This window comes from Triplophysa dalaica, chromosome 7 (genome assembly GCF_015846415.1).
Source record: "Triplophysa dalaica isolate WHDGS20190420 chromosome 7, ASM1584641v1, whole genome shotgun sequence".
Lineage (NCBI taxonomy): Eukaryota > Metazoa > Chordata > Actinopteri > Cypriniformes > Nemacheilidae > Triplophysa > Triplophysa dalaica.
Window position 1 is genome coordinate 8,516,906 of NC_079548.1, and position 16,971 is coordinate 8,533,876.

General features: G+C 36.0%; 2 protein-coding genes across 3 annotated transcripts; both read left to right on the top strand.

Annotated features, from left to right (window-relative positions):
• Positions 1-255: 255 nt before the first annotated feature.
• syngr1a (synaptogyrin 1a) lies at positions 256-10,326 on the top strand. 2 transcript variants are annotated; one of them, XM_056751820.1, is made up of 4 exons: positions 256-611; positions 5,602-5,839; positions 6,594-6,739; positions 7,025-8,280. In XM_056751820.1, exons 1-4 carry the CDS (start codon positions 516-518, stop codon positions 7,124-7,126), a joined length of 582 nt encoding a protein of 193 aa, XP_056607798.1. In that variant the 5' UTR covers positions 256-515; the 3' UTR covers positions 7,127-8,280. The 2 variants fall into 2 exon arrangements, with proteins under 2 accessions (XP_056607798.1, XP_056607797.1); XM_056751819.1 differs by lacking the exon at positions 7,025-8,280 and adding an exon at positions 8,680-10,326 and having other exon boundaries at positions 258-611.
• Positions 10,327-12,573: 2,247 nt separating this feature from the next.
• Positions 12,574-13,808, top strand: tcap (titin-cap (telethonin)). The gene is made up of 2 exons (XM_056753470.1): positions 12,574-12,882; positions 12,966-13,808. The coding sequence occupies exons 1-2, from the start codon at positions 12,731-12,733 to the stop codon at positions 13,354-13,356; spliced, it is 543 nt and encodes a 180-aa protein (XP_056609448.1). The 5' UTR covers positions 12,574-12,730; the 3' UTR covers positions 13,357-13,808.
• Positions 13,809-16,971: the final 3,163 nt, after the last annotated feature.

A 16,971-nucleotide genomic window follows, 5' to 3' on the forward strand; every position in this document is an offset into this window, starting at 1 on the left:
AGACCTGTGGACCAGTTTAAAGTGCATTCCTCTTCTTAGTCTTTGTTTAATGACCATTACTTTAATAAAATTATGTTTACCCTAAAAGAGTGTGGACCGTCACTAGGTAGCACAAACTTGGGAACAGTAAGGCTCTTATTTTGGGGACACTAATATGTTACCTAGTGGCTGATTGATTTAATACCGCCGTACAATCACTTAGTACTCGGCCACGTGGTCGGCAGCGCGCATAAGCATCCTCGAGAGTGCGCATGCAGCTTGACAGCATAATGCGCGCTCTCGTGTTCCCCGGATGCGTGTTTACTCAGTCTCCTCTCTCTCCACCCTTGAAACGAGAGAGAAGTACGGAGTGTAAGGGACATCGTTTCAGAAGAAATCCTTCACGAAAGATCGAGAACTTACAACACACGGGTGCGAAGCACGAGTAGCATTTTTATGCGCGAAGGAAGTCCCACCAAGGTTAATTATCTCTGGAAAAACAACTTCAGACACGGAGAAATCACGAACCTGTGAGGATGGAGCAGGCATACGGGGCAGGCAAGGCTGGCGGAACCTTCGACCCGCTTACCTTCTTTCAGCAGCCGCAGACTATTCTTCGTTTAGTGTCATGGGTGAGTGAGAGTCATTCTGCTAATGAAATCATTTAAGCGCCGCCAGAGTGTCACGTGATGACGTGTTAATCTGCGTCCTCGTAATGTATGTTTTGTTTACGTATTTAATTTTTTAAATAAATATATGCGAATTCAGATATTTGAACGGTGTATTGAGTGTAATTAAAGATTAACATTTCATTAAATTAAATAAGTTAACGTTATATACAAGACAATTGGTTTGCCTGTTATACAACTCGGGCTGTTGAGTCAGTCTTTGACCTCATATGCGTTTCCGTCTCGTTGAGCCATAAAATGAAATTATATTAGAAATTGACCTGCAATCATGAATTGTTTGTTTTATTTGACATAAAATCGATGACAATGTGCTACAGTCTTCCTGCTTGAGTAAAGTTGAGGTGTTTAGGATGTCTGGTCATCACTTGTGTTTGATCTCGTTTGCACAGAAACAATGTACTTTATGCATGCTGTTGTCTTTTGCAATGTGTTGTGTATATAAAATGTTTAAAGCTTTAAATTATATGGATTTTTGATCAGATGTTTTATGTATATATGCGCTCTTTGATGGGGAGAAACATGAGGAGCACGTGATGGGGTGGGAGAGATTAGAAGTGTGTGGATGGGGGGGTGATTAAGCCACAGCTATCAAATAGGATGCATTAGGCCTAATACAAAATCATTATTTGATTTTAGCTTTTCTTTAAAAAAAATATTTTAAAATAATTATTATTATAGATTTAATTATGCATAAATATTTTCATTTCTCAGGAAAGTGTTTGATTTGACTTGTTTTACAGTTCATTTAACTATTTTTAAAAAGAAATGTGTTTTCCCGGAGCATACAACTGTCTGGGCTTGTGTTTTGGCGAGGAGTGAATCATATAGTATATTGTCTATTGTCTTATCATGGGAGAAAATGAAAATCTTGATTATTTTGATCAAATTTTTTATCACGATTAATAAACACGATTAATTTGTCAGTTCAGTTTTTTGTTAAAAAATGTGAAGACAGTCTGCTGTACAGCATCTTCATCATGATATACTGGAGGTGTGTTCGTCTGACTCTAAATCTGATTGGTCGAATGAATAAGTGTTGCTGCGTTGGCATGACATTTATTGAAGACCTCAGGCTGGATAGTTACAAGCTTGCTATAAGGAAAATGGATGAACTGTAAAGGCATATCTGTATAGAATTGATTCATTTCATGTGTCATGTGAGATTTCTTTCGTTGATCATTTCAAACTCCTAACAGGAAGAAAAGCAACATTAGCATGCAATACATATATTCTGTACTCATGTTTATTACGTAAATACGATGCTGGATAGTCTCTGATAGCCTTGGACTTTGCTGTTTATCAAAAACAAGATTTTTTTTTTTCAGGATTGATCTTTGACTTTAGCCACTTTTTTCTCATCCGGCCAAAGCGAAGTTGTTGGAAACGAGGTCCTTGGTAGAGAAAGTTGAATACATGTGTTCAACACTAGATTATTAAATTATTTCCAAGCTATGACTGCAAAGCATCCAACTGAAACATGTTTTAAAAACTACAAAATTACATAATTTCCCCCGAAGTACTGGGGAAGAGTACGAATGACAGAGGCCTGTCTTGTTTTGTACATTGTGCATATGATGTTTTTAATATCGCATGGTCATTTTGCTGTAGTCTGTTATAGCGCTAATGGCAAAGCTGAAAACTGCTGCAGGTGGGCATCCTCTCCATCTCGCTCCATATGGCCACCTATTTCCTACACGGGCATTATGTTCGAGAGAAAATACAGTTTCAAGATCCTCGTCATCCCTCTAACAGCATTAAACTAAAATGATACTACAGTATGATACATCTATTTCCTGCCAGGATTTTCCGTCTGGTTGTAATATTTTGCCAGTGGATTTCTGTTTACTGATGCATTGTGTCACTCTTATCCTGACATGTGATCGATTTTATATGTTTGATTGTAATTAGTTTATTAAGTATATGACCATAGTTGGAAAAAAAAAATTTTTTATACTGCCATATAGGGAAAATAAATGATATCAAGTTATATCGAGTCAATGGGGGATGAGATCTGTTCGGTTACTGACATTCTTCCAAATATCTTCCCTTGTGTATAGCAGAAGAAAGAAATGTATGCAGGTTTGGAACAATCGTAGGGCGAGTACATGATGACAGGATTTTTTTTTGGTTGAACTATCCGTTATGTCCTAACTGCCGTACTTACAGTAGGGCTAGTAAAGGTAAAAATGTATTTGAATATTTGACAAATAAACTGTGTCCTGTGGTGTGAAAACAAAAATGTAGAAAATGTACTCTTAATAACATGTTATTTATATGATTAATATGTATAATAACAAACAGCACAAGAGATTTTTGATAAAAATGTATAATTCTAGAGGTTAAAAAGGGCAAAACCTACTCTAAACAGACATCATCTTCTTTACTTTGTCACACACCTGCAACATCTCTAGAGGCCCTGTGAATATTGAGGTTCACTTAACTTTACACTCCTAAGTGCATGAGAGTTTTCTAGCAAGGGTAATAAATCTCCCAAATGAGTTATCTCCATTTTGGAATTGAATTTCTTGTCCCACAAAAACACCAAAGCAGCAACTATTGCAGTTTAATTCAATTTGCTGTTTATAGCACAGCAGACCTATTTCGCTATATGCGACTGCTGTCTAGAAGTATCCTTACATTATTTTTTCAAGTCCATTAAATGTTGCTGCATTGATGCATGAATGTTCCTAACCAATGATCATATGCTTACTGTGGAAGGGTTTTAAATGGATAGGTGGTCTTCATTTGAAGTCCCATGACTCTCTCTCGTGATCTCTATCTCCCTGCACGTTGAACACAAGGTCAGGCAGATTAAAGCGAGGGATTGAGGGGGAGGGGTGGTAGAGAGGAAAAGCTCGGCAAGCATGTAACAAAGACAAGAGATGAAAAAAATTATGGGTCAAGACAACTCCATAAGAAAAGAGAACAGAAGACTTGAGTACAAGATCCACATATACAGTGTGCTATATATTAATTAGTGGCGATAAAAACTTTACCCACTAATGAGAATTTGGAGTTTGTTTAAATGTAAGTTTTATATCAGGCTAATACTGTAAGTATACCCTATATGGGAACATCTTTAATTGTCTTTCCTATCTCGCATTACACAACCAGCTACACAGACACCATTGTAAATTGTATAAAGGGTCCTGTTGAATAGCAGAACAGGTCTATTCTGCTATATTCGTTCTTTAAATGTGTTGATTGATTTATTGGTGGGCGAGCTACGGTTGACTGATCTAAAATGGTTCCCACACAAACAAGCCCCAGCTGATGTCTTACTGAATGACAAACTATAAATTAAAGCGACAACCAATGAAAGCCAATCAGAAATGACATGCTGACCTTGCAGGAGGTGCTGAACTACAAATTGTGACAAGAAATATTTATATACAGCTACGAAAAAAATTAAGAGACACATTAAAATTATTTTCATTTTATGTGAATTATTATTTATAGGTAAGTAAAAGGATCAGTTTTGTTTCATTCTATAAATTGGGGACAACATTTCTCCAAAATTCCAGGTTTTTATTTGCATTTGGAGATGCACACGCTGGCCCGAAATTAACTTCTAGTCTGTTTTTGGTTATAATATAACAATTTAGTTTCTATTCATATTAATGTTTTTGTATTCATTAAATTAAAAATACTCCACAGTTACTGATTCTTGGCTGAAGTTTACCGGAAGTTGAGTTTGGCCCAAATAATCTTTGTTTATGTTGTTATTGCTGAAACGGTCTTTTCTTTTTATTACTGCAAAGAAATTAAGTTAATACTCATGTTTAAACAACAGAATACAATTGTGTATGTATTCAAATGAAAAAAATAATATATGATGGAATAAGACTACATTTATACATTTCCAGTCTCTCGGTCTTTCACATTGCTTTGGGTAACTTTGTCATTCCAAAGGTTTGTTTGCGTTGAAATTCAACAAAAACTGCAGAAAATCTTACTTATTAATAAATTGAATTGCACATTTCTTTGTACCTAAAACAATGTCAGCCTGGTTTAAACAGAAAACAAGTAAAAGCTCTGCTACTGATGATCACAAGATCAGGGTCCTGTGTGCTACCCTTCACAATGTTTGCTTTAATGAGCTCAAGGGCCTTGTGATCCAGACAGCTAATTAAACTCAACCAAAACACTTGACAGAAAAGTTTCAACAGCAGTTCAGTTGATGACATCGCCGTGAAATTTTGTGCTTTCTCTCTCTCTTACAGTACATTTGTTTGACAAGATAAAGATATAGGTTTTAATGATGCATTTAAAAGCAACAGATTGAGTGTTTCAATGTTGCCAATCCCCCCCCCCCCCCCAGTATAAGCATTAGGTAAATGTTAAAGCTGATTATTAGGCTTAGATCACAGTATTGGAACCGTCAATGAGGAAGCAAATATGACAATGTTTGCCTTCTGGTGGCCAGAAGCACTTGAGAACTTAATTGCATGAGTAGAATTTGCTTTTGTACAAACTCTGTATAATGCTTTTAGAAGCATTATACAGATGCCGAAGCCAGCTGTTAAAATTTTGCAGAATGGGCCTTAATTATTATTGTCTAAAGCCAAAAAGAGAATCGGGGCTCATAAGCATGTATAAACAGGCACATTGCAGAAGTGTTATAAAAACGGTTTCATGTAGTAGTTTAAAATGGATCTACAATCATTCTCTCCGTCTCATTCAGTCCTGTGCTAAACCAGACCTATAACCAAACTTCATAAATACTTTCAAACAGATGCTCTGTGTTTTCTGCAACAAAAAATGTACATCAATGATGTGGCAGAAAAATTAGCAGGTTAAATTGTGACAAATGTTAACAAAAGACACAAAAACCCTGAACTTTTCAGTTCACATTGCAATTTTGTAAAAATCTGTGTCAATATTTCACAAATTAAATTTATGTTATTCATCTCAGCAATTTATCTTTCCACAGATCTTTTCCATTGTCATTTTTGGATGTATTGCCAATGAGGGCTACACAAACCATCCAGAGGTAGAGCAGGAGTTCTGCATCTTCAACAGGAACCAGAACGCCTGCAACTATGGAGTGGGGATGGGTGCACTGGCTTTTCTCTGTTGCGCTGCTTTTCTGGCTCTTGATGTGTACTTTCCACAGATAAGCAGCGTCAAGGATCGTAAGAAAGCTGTGCTGGCTGATATCGGTGCTTCAGGTAAGGAACGCTTTAATTTTGTAGGTGAGGAAATTTGTGTTTCGTTTAATCTGCATTTTGTTGTTTTCGTTTAGTCTGGCATGTTGTATATTGTAAAGCATAGCAAATCAAACCTGCTTCACCTGATTGAATTGAATGTGTGCAAAAAATGTCTAGACGTGCAACACAAGCATCTTTGTCCATTGCATTCCATTATTTTTTTTAGTATCTCACAGAATCAGTGACTCAATGATTTTTATGAATTTATGAATACTGTAAAAACACTTCTAAAAATGTATCTGTTTTAAACTTCCTCTGACATACTGCCCACCCCATACTCCTGAACCTTCTGCACTGTGTAAACTAAGGGTTTTTTAGAAGTGCTTTGTCCTAAAATAATACCAGATTTTTCAAAGGCTGTCTTTTAAATCCTATTCTGCTTTTTTCTGCAGTATGTAGTAAGCATACTAAACTACAGAGTATACATGTATTGTTTCATGAAATTACCTAGATGACCCACTAAATACACCAGATGTAGTGTCAATATTTAAAATAATTTAAAATGCTTTATGTCTTAATTTATTTACTTTAGTATTAAATATAAATCTTTGCAATATAATTTTGAAGGATGCAGTAGTGTGTATTCTGTGCAATATGCGATAAGCAAGTATTCTTTTTTATCTTAGACATTATTTTAGATTTGTTTGTTTGCACTTAATTATTATCCTGCTTATAGAAAATCTAAATTCTTGCACCTGTTCTCTATTTCTTCCAGCATTCTGGTCTTTCATGTGGTTTGTGGGATTCTGTTTCCTTGCCAATCAGTGGCAGGTGGCCAAACCAGAAGATAACCCCCTGAATGAGGGCGGAGACGCAGCCAGAGCCGCCATAACCTTCTCCTTCTTCTCCATTTTCACTTGGGTCTGTAGTGACTTCTCACAATACTATAATACATTTAAAGCAGATTTGATACAATCTGATTCACTAATCTTCTCTGTTTCAGTCTCCCCCAGAGCATTTACTGTATTTTCCATAGTAATCTGTTTGCAGATTTCTAACCCCTTTGTTTACTAAATCCTCAAAGTGCTTCTCGTGCAGAAATCGCCCCACTGCATTGACCAGATTAATCTTATGTTGAAATGTTTTTCAGTATTTCCGGATGTTTTTTTTTTAATCACCGGCTCTGACCGATCTATTTTTCTTTAGGGGGTTCTTGCGCTGCTGGCCTCGGAGCGGCTAAAGAAAGTCTCATTTGAAGAGGAATACAATAAACTGTTCACACCTCATACGCCACCTCCATTTGTCTAACATTGTAATAATGACTTGTTTATTATGCTATAGGAATCAGCTACAAAACACCGCAATCAGAAACCTGAGGTCGCTAATAGTAACAAAGATTTGCCATGTTAACTGTTTATTTGGTTTTGGCTGTGCCCTGAATCCACCATTTTAAACTTGAAAGAGCTTTAAATGATTATTAAAGTGTCTAAGGGGAGGTTTCCCAGACAGCGATTATTTTAAACCAGGACTCGGCCTTAGTTTAGAAAATTTAAGTAGTTTGAACAAACATTACTTCCTTAAACATTTCTTTTGTGCCTTTTTAGAAAAAGCAAAGGCACTGATATATTTTAAGATATATCAGTGCCTTTGCTTTTTCTAAAAAGGCACAAAAGAAATGTTTAACAGTGCAAGTTGTTTTCAGTTTGGACAGCTCTTACTATTTACTTATTTGAGTCTAATCTAGTCTAAATCCTGACTGGGAAGCAACCCTATGTATTCCTAAACTAAGCAATACAAAAGGAAAAGTTAACCCCAAAAAATATTCTGTCAATTTAAATCCTCCTGTCATTCGAAACCTTTATGACTTTATTTCTTCAGTCGAACACAAAATAATATTATGTTTGTATTGTATATGTAAGTGTATTATTATCATTACATTTTGAGAAAATGTCCAAACAAGGAAAAATTAGAAACGTCCATAAATGGGAGTCAATAAGGACCAATGTTGTTTGGTTACGGCAAAATGTCTTTTGTGTTCTGCAGAAGGAAGAAAGTCAAATGAGTTATGAATGACATGAGGCTCAATACTTGATTTGTGCATAACTTTGTGTGCACTATCCCTTTATATATGGAAGTTGCATCTGGCTGTACAAATGATTTTTGTCAAGCCGCAGTTACAGTTTTAATTAACTAGGGGGCATCGGCAGCACATATAATATTGCCAGCATGGTGTTAAATCCTTAAGAATCTTTGTTGTCAGCAGGTTTTTTTGACCCATTTTCCAACAACACAATTCTTATAGCATTTAATGATTACATTTTATGACTTGTTCACAGCTGAGCTGCAACGGTTGTTAGATTTAAAATGCCTATTTATCCTATCGAAATCATACATTTGCACTTTTTTTGTCTCTACAAAATGTTGCCATTCTGAATGTGTTGATTAAACCGTCTTAAATTTGACCTTATTTTGGTGGTTTATAATCAAGTGTTGGATGTTCTTTTTTGGTGCACAGTTTGGTTAAAGGGTTGGTCTGGGACATTACACGAATTGTCCTTGTCTGTGTTAAAATTAATCCAGACTAACATTCTTAAATTTGCTGCTTAATCAAACTAACGTTTCTTGTCTTTTTTTCTCCCCTTTTCTTCCTTCCTCATTACTCTCATGAACACATTACACTGTTTCAACCTAATGACACCACAACTTTATTGATGCATTTACATGTGTTCACATTAATTCTCCTCTCATGCTTCACTGGTTGCCATAATCCTGTAATCCCTTTTGCAACTCCCCCCATACAATTCCACCCCACCCTTAAAACCCCTCCCTTCCACCTCCTCCATTATCCCCATCGTCTAAAGGCCGGTCAGGCTTTCTTAGGATATCAGAGGTACACGCTAGGTTCAAGCTCATCACTCTTCTCTCAGGACTATACCGATCCAAGCCAGGATCCAGCAGCAGCGCCCTCTACAGACCCTGAATACACTGGATACAACGCTGACGTGGAGGCCAGTTATGACGGCACTGGTGGTGGGTACCAGAGCCAAAACTAAGGATGTACGCAACAGTCTTAACAAGCTAGGCTGGTAGGGTTACAAGGGGAAACTGGAACATTTGGGGTGACAAGGATGAACATGAACATTGGGACTCATTTTTGGTAATTGGGTGGATGATGGGGACCAAAGCTGATGTGAACTTTAAGTGGTTGAGGGAATGAGAAAACCAGGGTTTTGGTTGGTGCTAATAGCCCCCTTTATACTGAGTTTGGTGTAGATATTGCTATTTTTGTCTCTTGGCTTGATGTCCCAAAAAGCTAAAATGTTTGCCCATAGCATTAGGGGTTAAGACATTAGGAACAACTATTTATTGGTTAATAGATAAAGTATATAGAAAATTTAACTGATTCGTTAGTTTCACAAACTTTCCAAATTTGGAAATCAACGACCTCCCTTTCCAGTGTGGTCAAAGACACTATCTAGCTTGGTACTAATGATACCTGTAACAAAACACAACCAAACTAAATGCTTTCTAAGACCACAGTGTCTTTTTGTTGGTAAACGTTTATTTCTTTAACTCTTGACCTCTAATGGAACAGATCGGTCTACTCCATGAATAGCTCTTTGCTGCCATATTGTCATAGACCAAGATATTTTTATTTTTCTGATCAGATTGAAAAAAAATCTGTGTACAATATTACATGTTATATGGTCTGTAATCCAAAATATTATTTTATACTAAGCGAAAGTAAAAAAGTGACTCGTAGCCTAGCGAAGGTGAATGTGGAGTGAGTTTATAACATATTTAATTTAGTGCTAATGACAACATGACTCCATCTACTATTCTTACTCCACATTGAAGCCTAAAATGGATGTTTTTGCGTGGAAGAACAGACATACTTATCATTTACATCTATGAATCGTCAAGTTATTATAATTATCTATAACTTTATCATTATGAATGTTAAAAGGTTCCCCTGTTGTAAGTTTTTCATAATTGTCTTGAGAGAATATAAATGCTGTTTTGAACATGACTCTTAAATTAGCAGGGTTTTACTTTACAAATAAATCCACTGGGTGTTTTTAAGTTACAGTAAATGTATCTGAATATATGAAACCAGCATATTTGTATTTACAAAGATGTAGTATCATCAAGTACATAAACATTTATTACCAAAATAATTCTCAGAAAAGACCGAAGTTAACAAAAATAATAATTTATATTGCATTGTATATTATTATAAAGTGTAGAAGTTGATCATTTTTCTCTTTAGAAAGTAATATTGTTTTCTGAATCAGGAAACCTTTTTATCTCTTGTTGAAAGGAAAGCTGTAATACAATCGGCATATTATATAGATGATGTGTTGTATACTGTACATGTGCAATTGTGGAGCTGGAGTTATATGTGAATTAACTGAATCAGGTTATAAGTGTGTGTGTGTTTTGTCTTATATGTTGCTTGTTTAAGATGTCTGATAAAACTTATAATAAAAACATTGACTGGTAGCTTACTAGCAAGTCTAGTCCTGTTTTTATAACTGGGTTTATAAAAAAACATTTGAATATATAGTATAACGTTTACTATTTTAAGCACACCCTTCTAATCAAAACATTTCAGGGGTGAGCCCCACACTTATCATTTATTCCTGGGTCCTGTGAATGCTAGTCACAAATTCATAAATACATACGCTTACAGGAAACAAATAAATAAAAGAATCTTAATGTCATATTCTACAAGCAGACATTCATTACTGGACTCCTGCTCTGATGTTTATTTGTCATGCTTGTGTAACTCATGACAGGCATTATGTTTCAATTCCTTAGTGTGCTGAGTGGCCACATAGCAGGAGAGAGAAGCATAAGCGTGAGATCAGTTCCTGTAAGTGCCGCTGCGTCATTGAGAGTGAAGCGGGGACAGAGTGTGTGTGTAACATGAGAATATGACTGTCCATAACCTCTGTCTGCAAACGACTAAATTAAACTGATGAGTAAATACAGCGCCAATGCAAAAATCCTGTCGCTGAACATATGCCATGACTGAACATGTGTTATCACTATGATTTTCTTATAGTATTGATAGATCCAACTATGAGATATGGCTTGTAGATCTTATAGATCTAAAATTTGAGTCCAGTTTTACTAGATCTCTCTCTGTAAGGAATTTATTAAGCCTGGAAAGATAAACTCCGTTGTGAGTCAATCCTTTAACCCAACCACCAGAGAGATACAGAGCTGAAGGGAAGAACAGCAGGCAGGAGACGAAGTGATGTTAAATGAACGGGAAAATGATTTATTTAATAATCTCAGTTGTGCTTTAATGCTCAGTCAAGCTAGGTCAAACTTCGTCTGACTAGAAACAGATTTAATATGTGTTTTTACCCTTTATGATTACAGTATCAAAACATTGTCTCATGACATTATTATGAACTTTGAGATGGAGACCATTGGATACTCATATCAGTATAAGGGACAATACAACTCTCAACGAGGTTAAACAACAGGAAAGTATGGAACAAATAATGCATATGATGGATGAATATTGTAATAAATGAAATAGAATAATATAATGAAATAAAATAAAATAAGAAACAAGTGTATGTGTCTATCCAGATCTATCAGTATAGTTGAATGCTTAAAACTTGTACAGAAAGAAGTTTTTATTTAATTAAAACAGTGTTTTTTTTTTCCAATTAAGATGTGCTACTGATGTGTTGTATAGTATGATCTTTATATTTTTGAGGTTATAGGGCATTGTTTTCCATAAAACATGAAGTGCTTTTTTACTGTTAAAATGTACACTAAAAAAATAAAATTCTGTATTTATTTAGTCACTCAAGTTTTTGAAAATCTGTATAAACGTCTTTGTTCTGATGAACACAGAGAAAGATATTTGGAAGAATGCTTTTAACCAAACAGTTCTTGGCCACCATTGACTACCATAGTAGGAAAAATTGCCATATAAATGTTTTGTTGAACACAAAAGAAGATATTTTGAAGAATGGATACCGTTCTGGTGCACTTTTGACTGTTGGTTACAGAAGCGTTCTTCCAAATATCTTTCTCACTTTTCATCATAACAAATAACTTTATACAGATTTAGAAAAACTCCATTCTTAATTTTGTAAAAAATGCTATTTTACTTTTTTCCAACAAAATCACTGTTTACATGTTAACGACACGATCTTGGATCATAACAATACCGAAGATACACTTATAATCATCCCACTTGACCTGTATTCATAGTAAAACACATTCTCTTTGATGTCTGCTATTTATTCAATGTCTTTGAAAGAGATTATCTGTGCAAAAGAAGATTTATACATAAGATAACAGTTGCTGCCATGTGTTCATCATCTACTGTCTGGTTCCATTGTTTTGTTTCATCGTGTTTCCAGCGACACCTTTGATGTCAATTAGCCGTACAGCAACAGCTGTCATGTTGATAAAAGATAATCAAAGGTTCAATTCAGGACAAAAAAATAGAAGTGGAAACTTTAAAGAGTCAAACTTGTTATTTGGATGTTAACTGAATTTATATTTCTTTTTTGTTATATTTAAACGATAGATTGATAAATGTTCAGTGATGACTCTGAAACGTGTCCAGGAAATTTGAGTTATTTGATCCGTGGGAATCTCTGAGCTCATGTCCATGTTCCAGTGCTTTGCTTGTGTGATACGTGGTTGAGTGGGCAGCAGGCGTCAGTGTAATTCCATGGGACCGAAATAGCTGCAGAGCTCTATAAAAGCACAACATACGCTCAAGCAGACAGAAGACAACAGAGACGGCTCCTCTCAATATCTACCAAAACAAACAAGAAAAGACCAATAAAAAATTGGAAATCACCAGCGTTTTTTACTAAACTATTATAAAATAGTGAGTAATTGATCTTTAAAGTGAGATACGAACAGACTCTGATGATGCAGATGTGCACAGTTTTGGAGAAGAAGGGAGGACGTGTGGTTGGTGCTGAGCTGAGCTGTAGGCTGAAAGAGGAAAATAATGCCAAGAAAGAAAGTTACATGGCTGACTGGCATAGCATCAATATGAAGACGCAACCTGAAGATCGGTGAGTGCTCCTCTCAAGTAGATTTGTCATATTGGACGAAACTATAGACTATAGATCTACATTTCTTTGTTTTATTTCTGCAGTCAGTCCATGGTGATGTCAGACGACTCTCGCAGAGAAACCCTCACTCGATACTGGCAGGGTCGTCCTCTCAATCAGACGTGCCCCTCCGGTGTGTTCCGAGTGGGCAGCGTTGAAACAGGTGTCAGGGAGCACCAGGTCTTACCCTACAGGATCTCCCTGCCCTTGCCCATTTTCAAGCCTACGGAACTGGGCATTCGTCTGGGTCGTGGAGCACCCCACACCCTGGAAGATCTGCCCCCCGCCCATGCTCCAAATGGTGCCTGCCTGGACAAAAGACCAGTGGAACAGATCACCAAAGACCTGCCCCCAATCAAACCCATGCGAATGGAGTTTGCCAAAGCACCAAGAGACCTGGGCAGATCCATGTCCCAGGAAGCCCAGAGAGGGTGAAAGGGCAGAAAAAGGAGGAGGGCAGAAAGCGGATGATGAACCAAAGAATGTATGGACTTTATTAAAAATGAGATGAACATACATGTTATTCTAAGAGATTGAGCATGTACTAAGAATTAAGAAATAGCCAGCAGGTTCAGCAAGGTAAAAACTCAAATGAAGGTAAAGATAAGACGATAAAAGCACGATGGTCTTGGTAATTATATACTGTTTAAAAAGATGATGGTTTTGTAAAGTGAATTTAGATTGTAAATAGTATTTTGTTTTAATTGCAAAACATATTTTTTGAAAACAGCACTTTTTTTGTTGAGTTGCCTTTGCAGGATGATCTTCTGCACATTGGAATTATTTAAAAAATTTGAATTGCACTATATTGACTGATGGTGTTTTGTAATGTATTAATATTTGTTATTTTATTCATATTTAAATAAAAGATGTTTAATGCAAATTCAGTTTTGTGTTTTTGTGTCTCATTAGAATGCAAGGGGAAAGACGATTTTTTTTCACAATGTTACACGACAACAAGGTACCTTCAGTTTATGAACTTTTCTCATTTAAACAGTGGTTAATAATCGTCCAGTTTGTATTTCAGTCATGAAATTTAGTGGAATCTAGCTGTGAGGTCACGAATTGAAACCAACAGCTCACTCCCCCCTCTCTTTCAAAGCACTGGACTGACACAGGACTAAGATGTCATCACGTTTTCGCTTCTTTGCCGAAGGATATAACAGCAGTTTGTCCGTTTAGGGCTACTGTAGAAACAACATGGGGAATTCCATGTAAGGGGACCCGCGGTGTAGGCAGATAGAAAAAGCTTATTCTAAGGTCATAAAAACATGACTTAAGTATGGTCTTTACACCTTTGAAGACATATTTATGTTTATTATATTGCATTTATGTCAACATATCCTCCAAAAAATTACTCATTTGAAATTAAATTACACTTTGAAATGAATGTTGACAAAATCGTAATCTTCCTGTGCCCAGCCCTCACACTCACATATTTTGCATACACAAGTTATGTCCTTGCCATTAATCCAAAATATTACTTTTTTTCACAATGGTCTCAGGGATGGTCATTTATTTTATCGGGCAAAAATTTGTTGAATTATTCTTAAATGTTCTCACATGAACCAGAAATAGAAACAGCTGTCATGCAGGGGTCAGAACAGACAGTTCTTTGGCATCTAACACTCTTTAGTCTATCAATTACAGATATTTATCATCGACACTAAAGTGGGTTTGTTCTTTTGGAAAGAAAAGGTAGTTTTTTGCAAAGCAAAACTAGCATTTTTAGGTTGTTTAAAATCAAACTGTGTGTAGAAGTGACTGTGGTACATGTTGTCTGGTGTTCCAGAACGCCTTTGGTGATTTTGTGCCAAGAATGCCTTGGGCTTAACATGCTGTCTTTTTCACACTTTTTCCCCCTCGCTCTCACTTTTCTGTCCCTCTTTCCGATTTATCCATCTCACAAAGACCCTTTTATTTCAGTCATAATCAGAGTCATTTGCAACAGATTGTTTGTCACTCATTGCATTGGGATATTTTTAGCTAAACAAACAGAGCCAAGATAGACACACTGAATTGAGGTGGGAGCTGATCCTTTAATCCTTGTTCTTTCTGGTTTTCAGCTGTTGAATGTTATCATGTCTTCCCATTTTCTAAATTCTTCCACTGTAGCCTTCACTAAACGGGCTTATGGCTGCAGTCCGTAACAAAGATTCAATTATCAAAAATAATCGACCCAAAATCTGTTCTTGAGCAAAGGATCAGGGTTTAAAACGTTAAATAAAATAACATAATTCAAACAAAGATGGTGCACATTAATCAAAATTCATTTGCACGAATAGTATCTCATGATCCTGCAGTTTGGAACAGTCCAGTTTAATCATCACTTTGAAGTTGAAGTGAAGTGTGGGTCGGCATTATGAGTGTCAGCTGATTCTTTTTGGACCACTGTCTGTTTTCTAGAACTATCTTAGTGGTTTGGCATCTATGCCAGTGTGTGCCTGTACCATCAATGTGCTTGAGCTCTAAGATAACCAGCATGCCAGATTGTTGTTATTTGGAAGGAATCATTTCATAGCAACACACACATATTTACTTATTTAGAAAGTCAGCTTGAAGTGGGGGGTTGCGTGTTGATATGGAGAACTATATTGCATGTCTGATGCATCATTCATTACAGCAACAGTCTGTACAAACACACAAACACTCACTCTGTAATTCACACCACTGCCATTCAAATTTAAAAGTGTGTCTCTTGTATGTAAAAAGTAAACAACTACTCAATGTAGCATTCCTGTAGATCAGTGATAAGAGCATTGCATTAACAACACAAGGTTGTGGGTTATATATCAGGGGATTGCACATACCTATGTATAACTGTATAGGATAATCCAATGTAATTCACTTTAGATAAAAGCGTCTGCCAAATGCGTATATGTGAATGAATTTTTCAACACCCACACTAGACTTATACATGTGACTGGGATTTAAACCCCCCAGTACGGATATTAACTTTAAAGTAACACAAAGTCCTGAGGCAAGTTTAGAAGTTTCTCCACACCAGCTGGTTCTCTATTTCACAACACCATGCAATCCTTAATAACATTACATAATGTAATATAATATTTCTATTCCCCAGCATCACAGTGCATGTGTATTTGCATGTGTATCTGTATTTCCTTGCAGCTTTGCTGATCTATTATGTATAAGGTGTATGTATGAAAATGCATTGCAAAAGTATGTTTATACTACAACGAGATTCAAACGCTCGTATTGCATGAAGGTGCTCAAGCCTAATGCACTCGCGACATTTGTCATTAAAATAGAAGCATAATGAAAGTGCTATAATAAAGAAATCGTGGAGTACAGTACATTGACGAACTTAAAACACATAATGAGAGAAATCTCCAAGACAATATAGGACAAATGCAGGACAAACATCAGCAAGAGATGGAAGATCTGAAAAAGAAACACGAGAAAAACTGTGTTTTGATGTAGAAAAAAGGCAGATAAAAAGAAAATTGTGTTTTAATTTTTTGGTTCTCTTTATGGGTGAAGTTTTTATTGTATTTCGGTTTTTACTTTCATAAATGCATCTTTTATTTCTATTACGTCTTTTATTTTTGTACTGCTGAAACATTGTCTAATAGCTGATTGAAGATGCTAGAAATACAAATGCTAAAAACAACACAATTTTGCGGTAAATATTCAAATATGGGTTACCATATATTGACAAATACTCACACTTCCAATATTTTACCATGTGGCCAATTCGTATTTATTTGTAGGATCTTATTCGAACAATTACATACCATTTGCTTTTGCACAAAATAGACAACAGTTATAGGGGTTGGGCTTAATGCTTTTTCTAGTAATTGTAGGATTTTATATGATCACAACATACGAATCGTTAGGAATTGGCCACCTCGTAAAATAGTTAAGAAGTCCGAAATCAGGTTGGATAAAACATAAGAAAGACCAAATGATTTCAAACAATTTAGAGCTTTTATCTGTATATTCAATGTAAAAAAGCCAAATGTGTAATGTATAAAGGAACATTCGTGAAGCTCAACATTTTATGGGCATTCTAACTGACAGATGTTTGGT

What these genes read in the sequence shown, in the direction of transcription:
- syngr1a (XM_056751819.1), top strand. Translation starts at nt 516, where the DNA reads ATGGAGCAGGCATACGGGGCAGGCAAGGCTGGCGGAACCTTCGACCCG. An exon ending in TTCTTCGTTTAGTGTCATGG is followed by an intron (nt 612 to 5,601) that starts GTGAGTGAGAGT and finishes ATCTTTCCACAG; the next exon opens with ATCTTTTCCATTGTCATTTT. An exon ending in TCTTCTCCATTTTCACTTGG is followed by an intron (nt 6,740 to 8,679) that starts GTCTGTAGTGAC and finishes CATCGTCTAAAG; the next exon opens with GCCGGTCAGGCTTTCTTAGG.
- tcap (XM_056753470.1), top strand. Translation starts at nt 12,731, where the DNA reads ATGATGCAGATGTGCACAGTTTTGGAGAAGAAGGGAGGACGTGTGGTT. An exon ending in AAGACGCAACCTGAAGATCG is followed by an intron (nt 12,883 to 12,965) that starts GTGAGTGCTCCT and finishes TTATTTCTGCAG; the next exon opens with TCAGTCCATGGTGATGTCAG.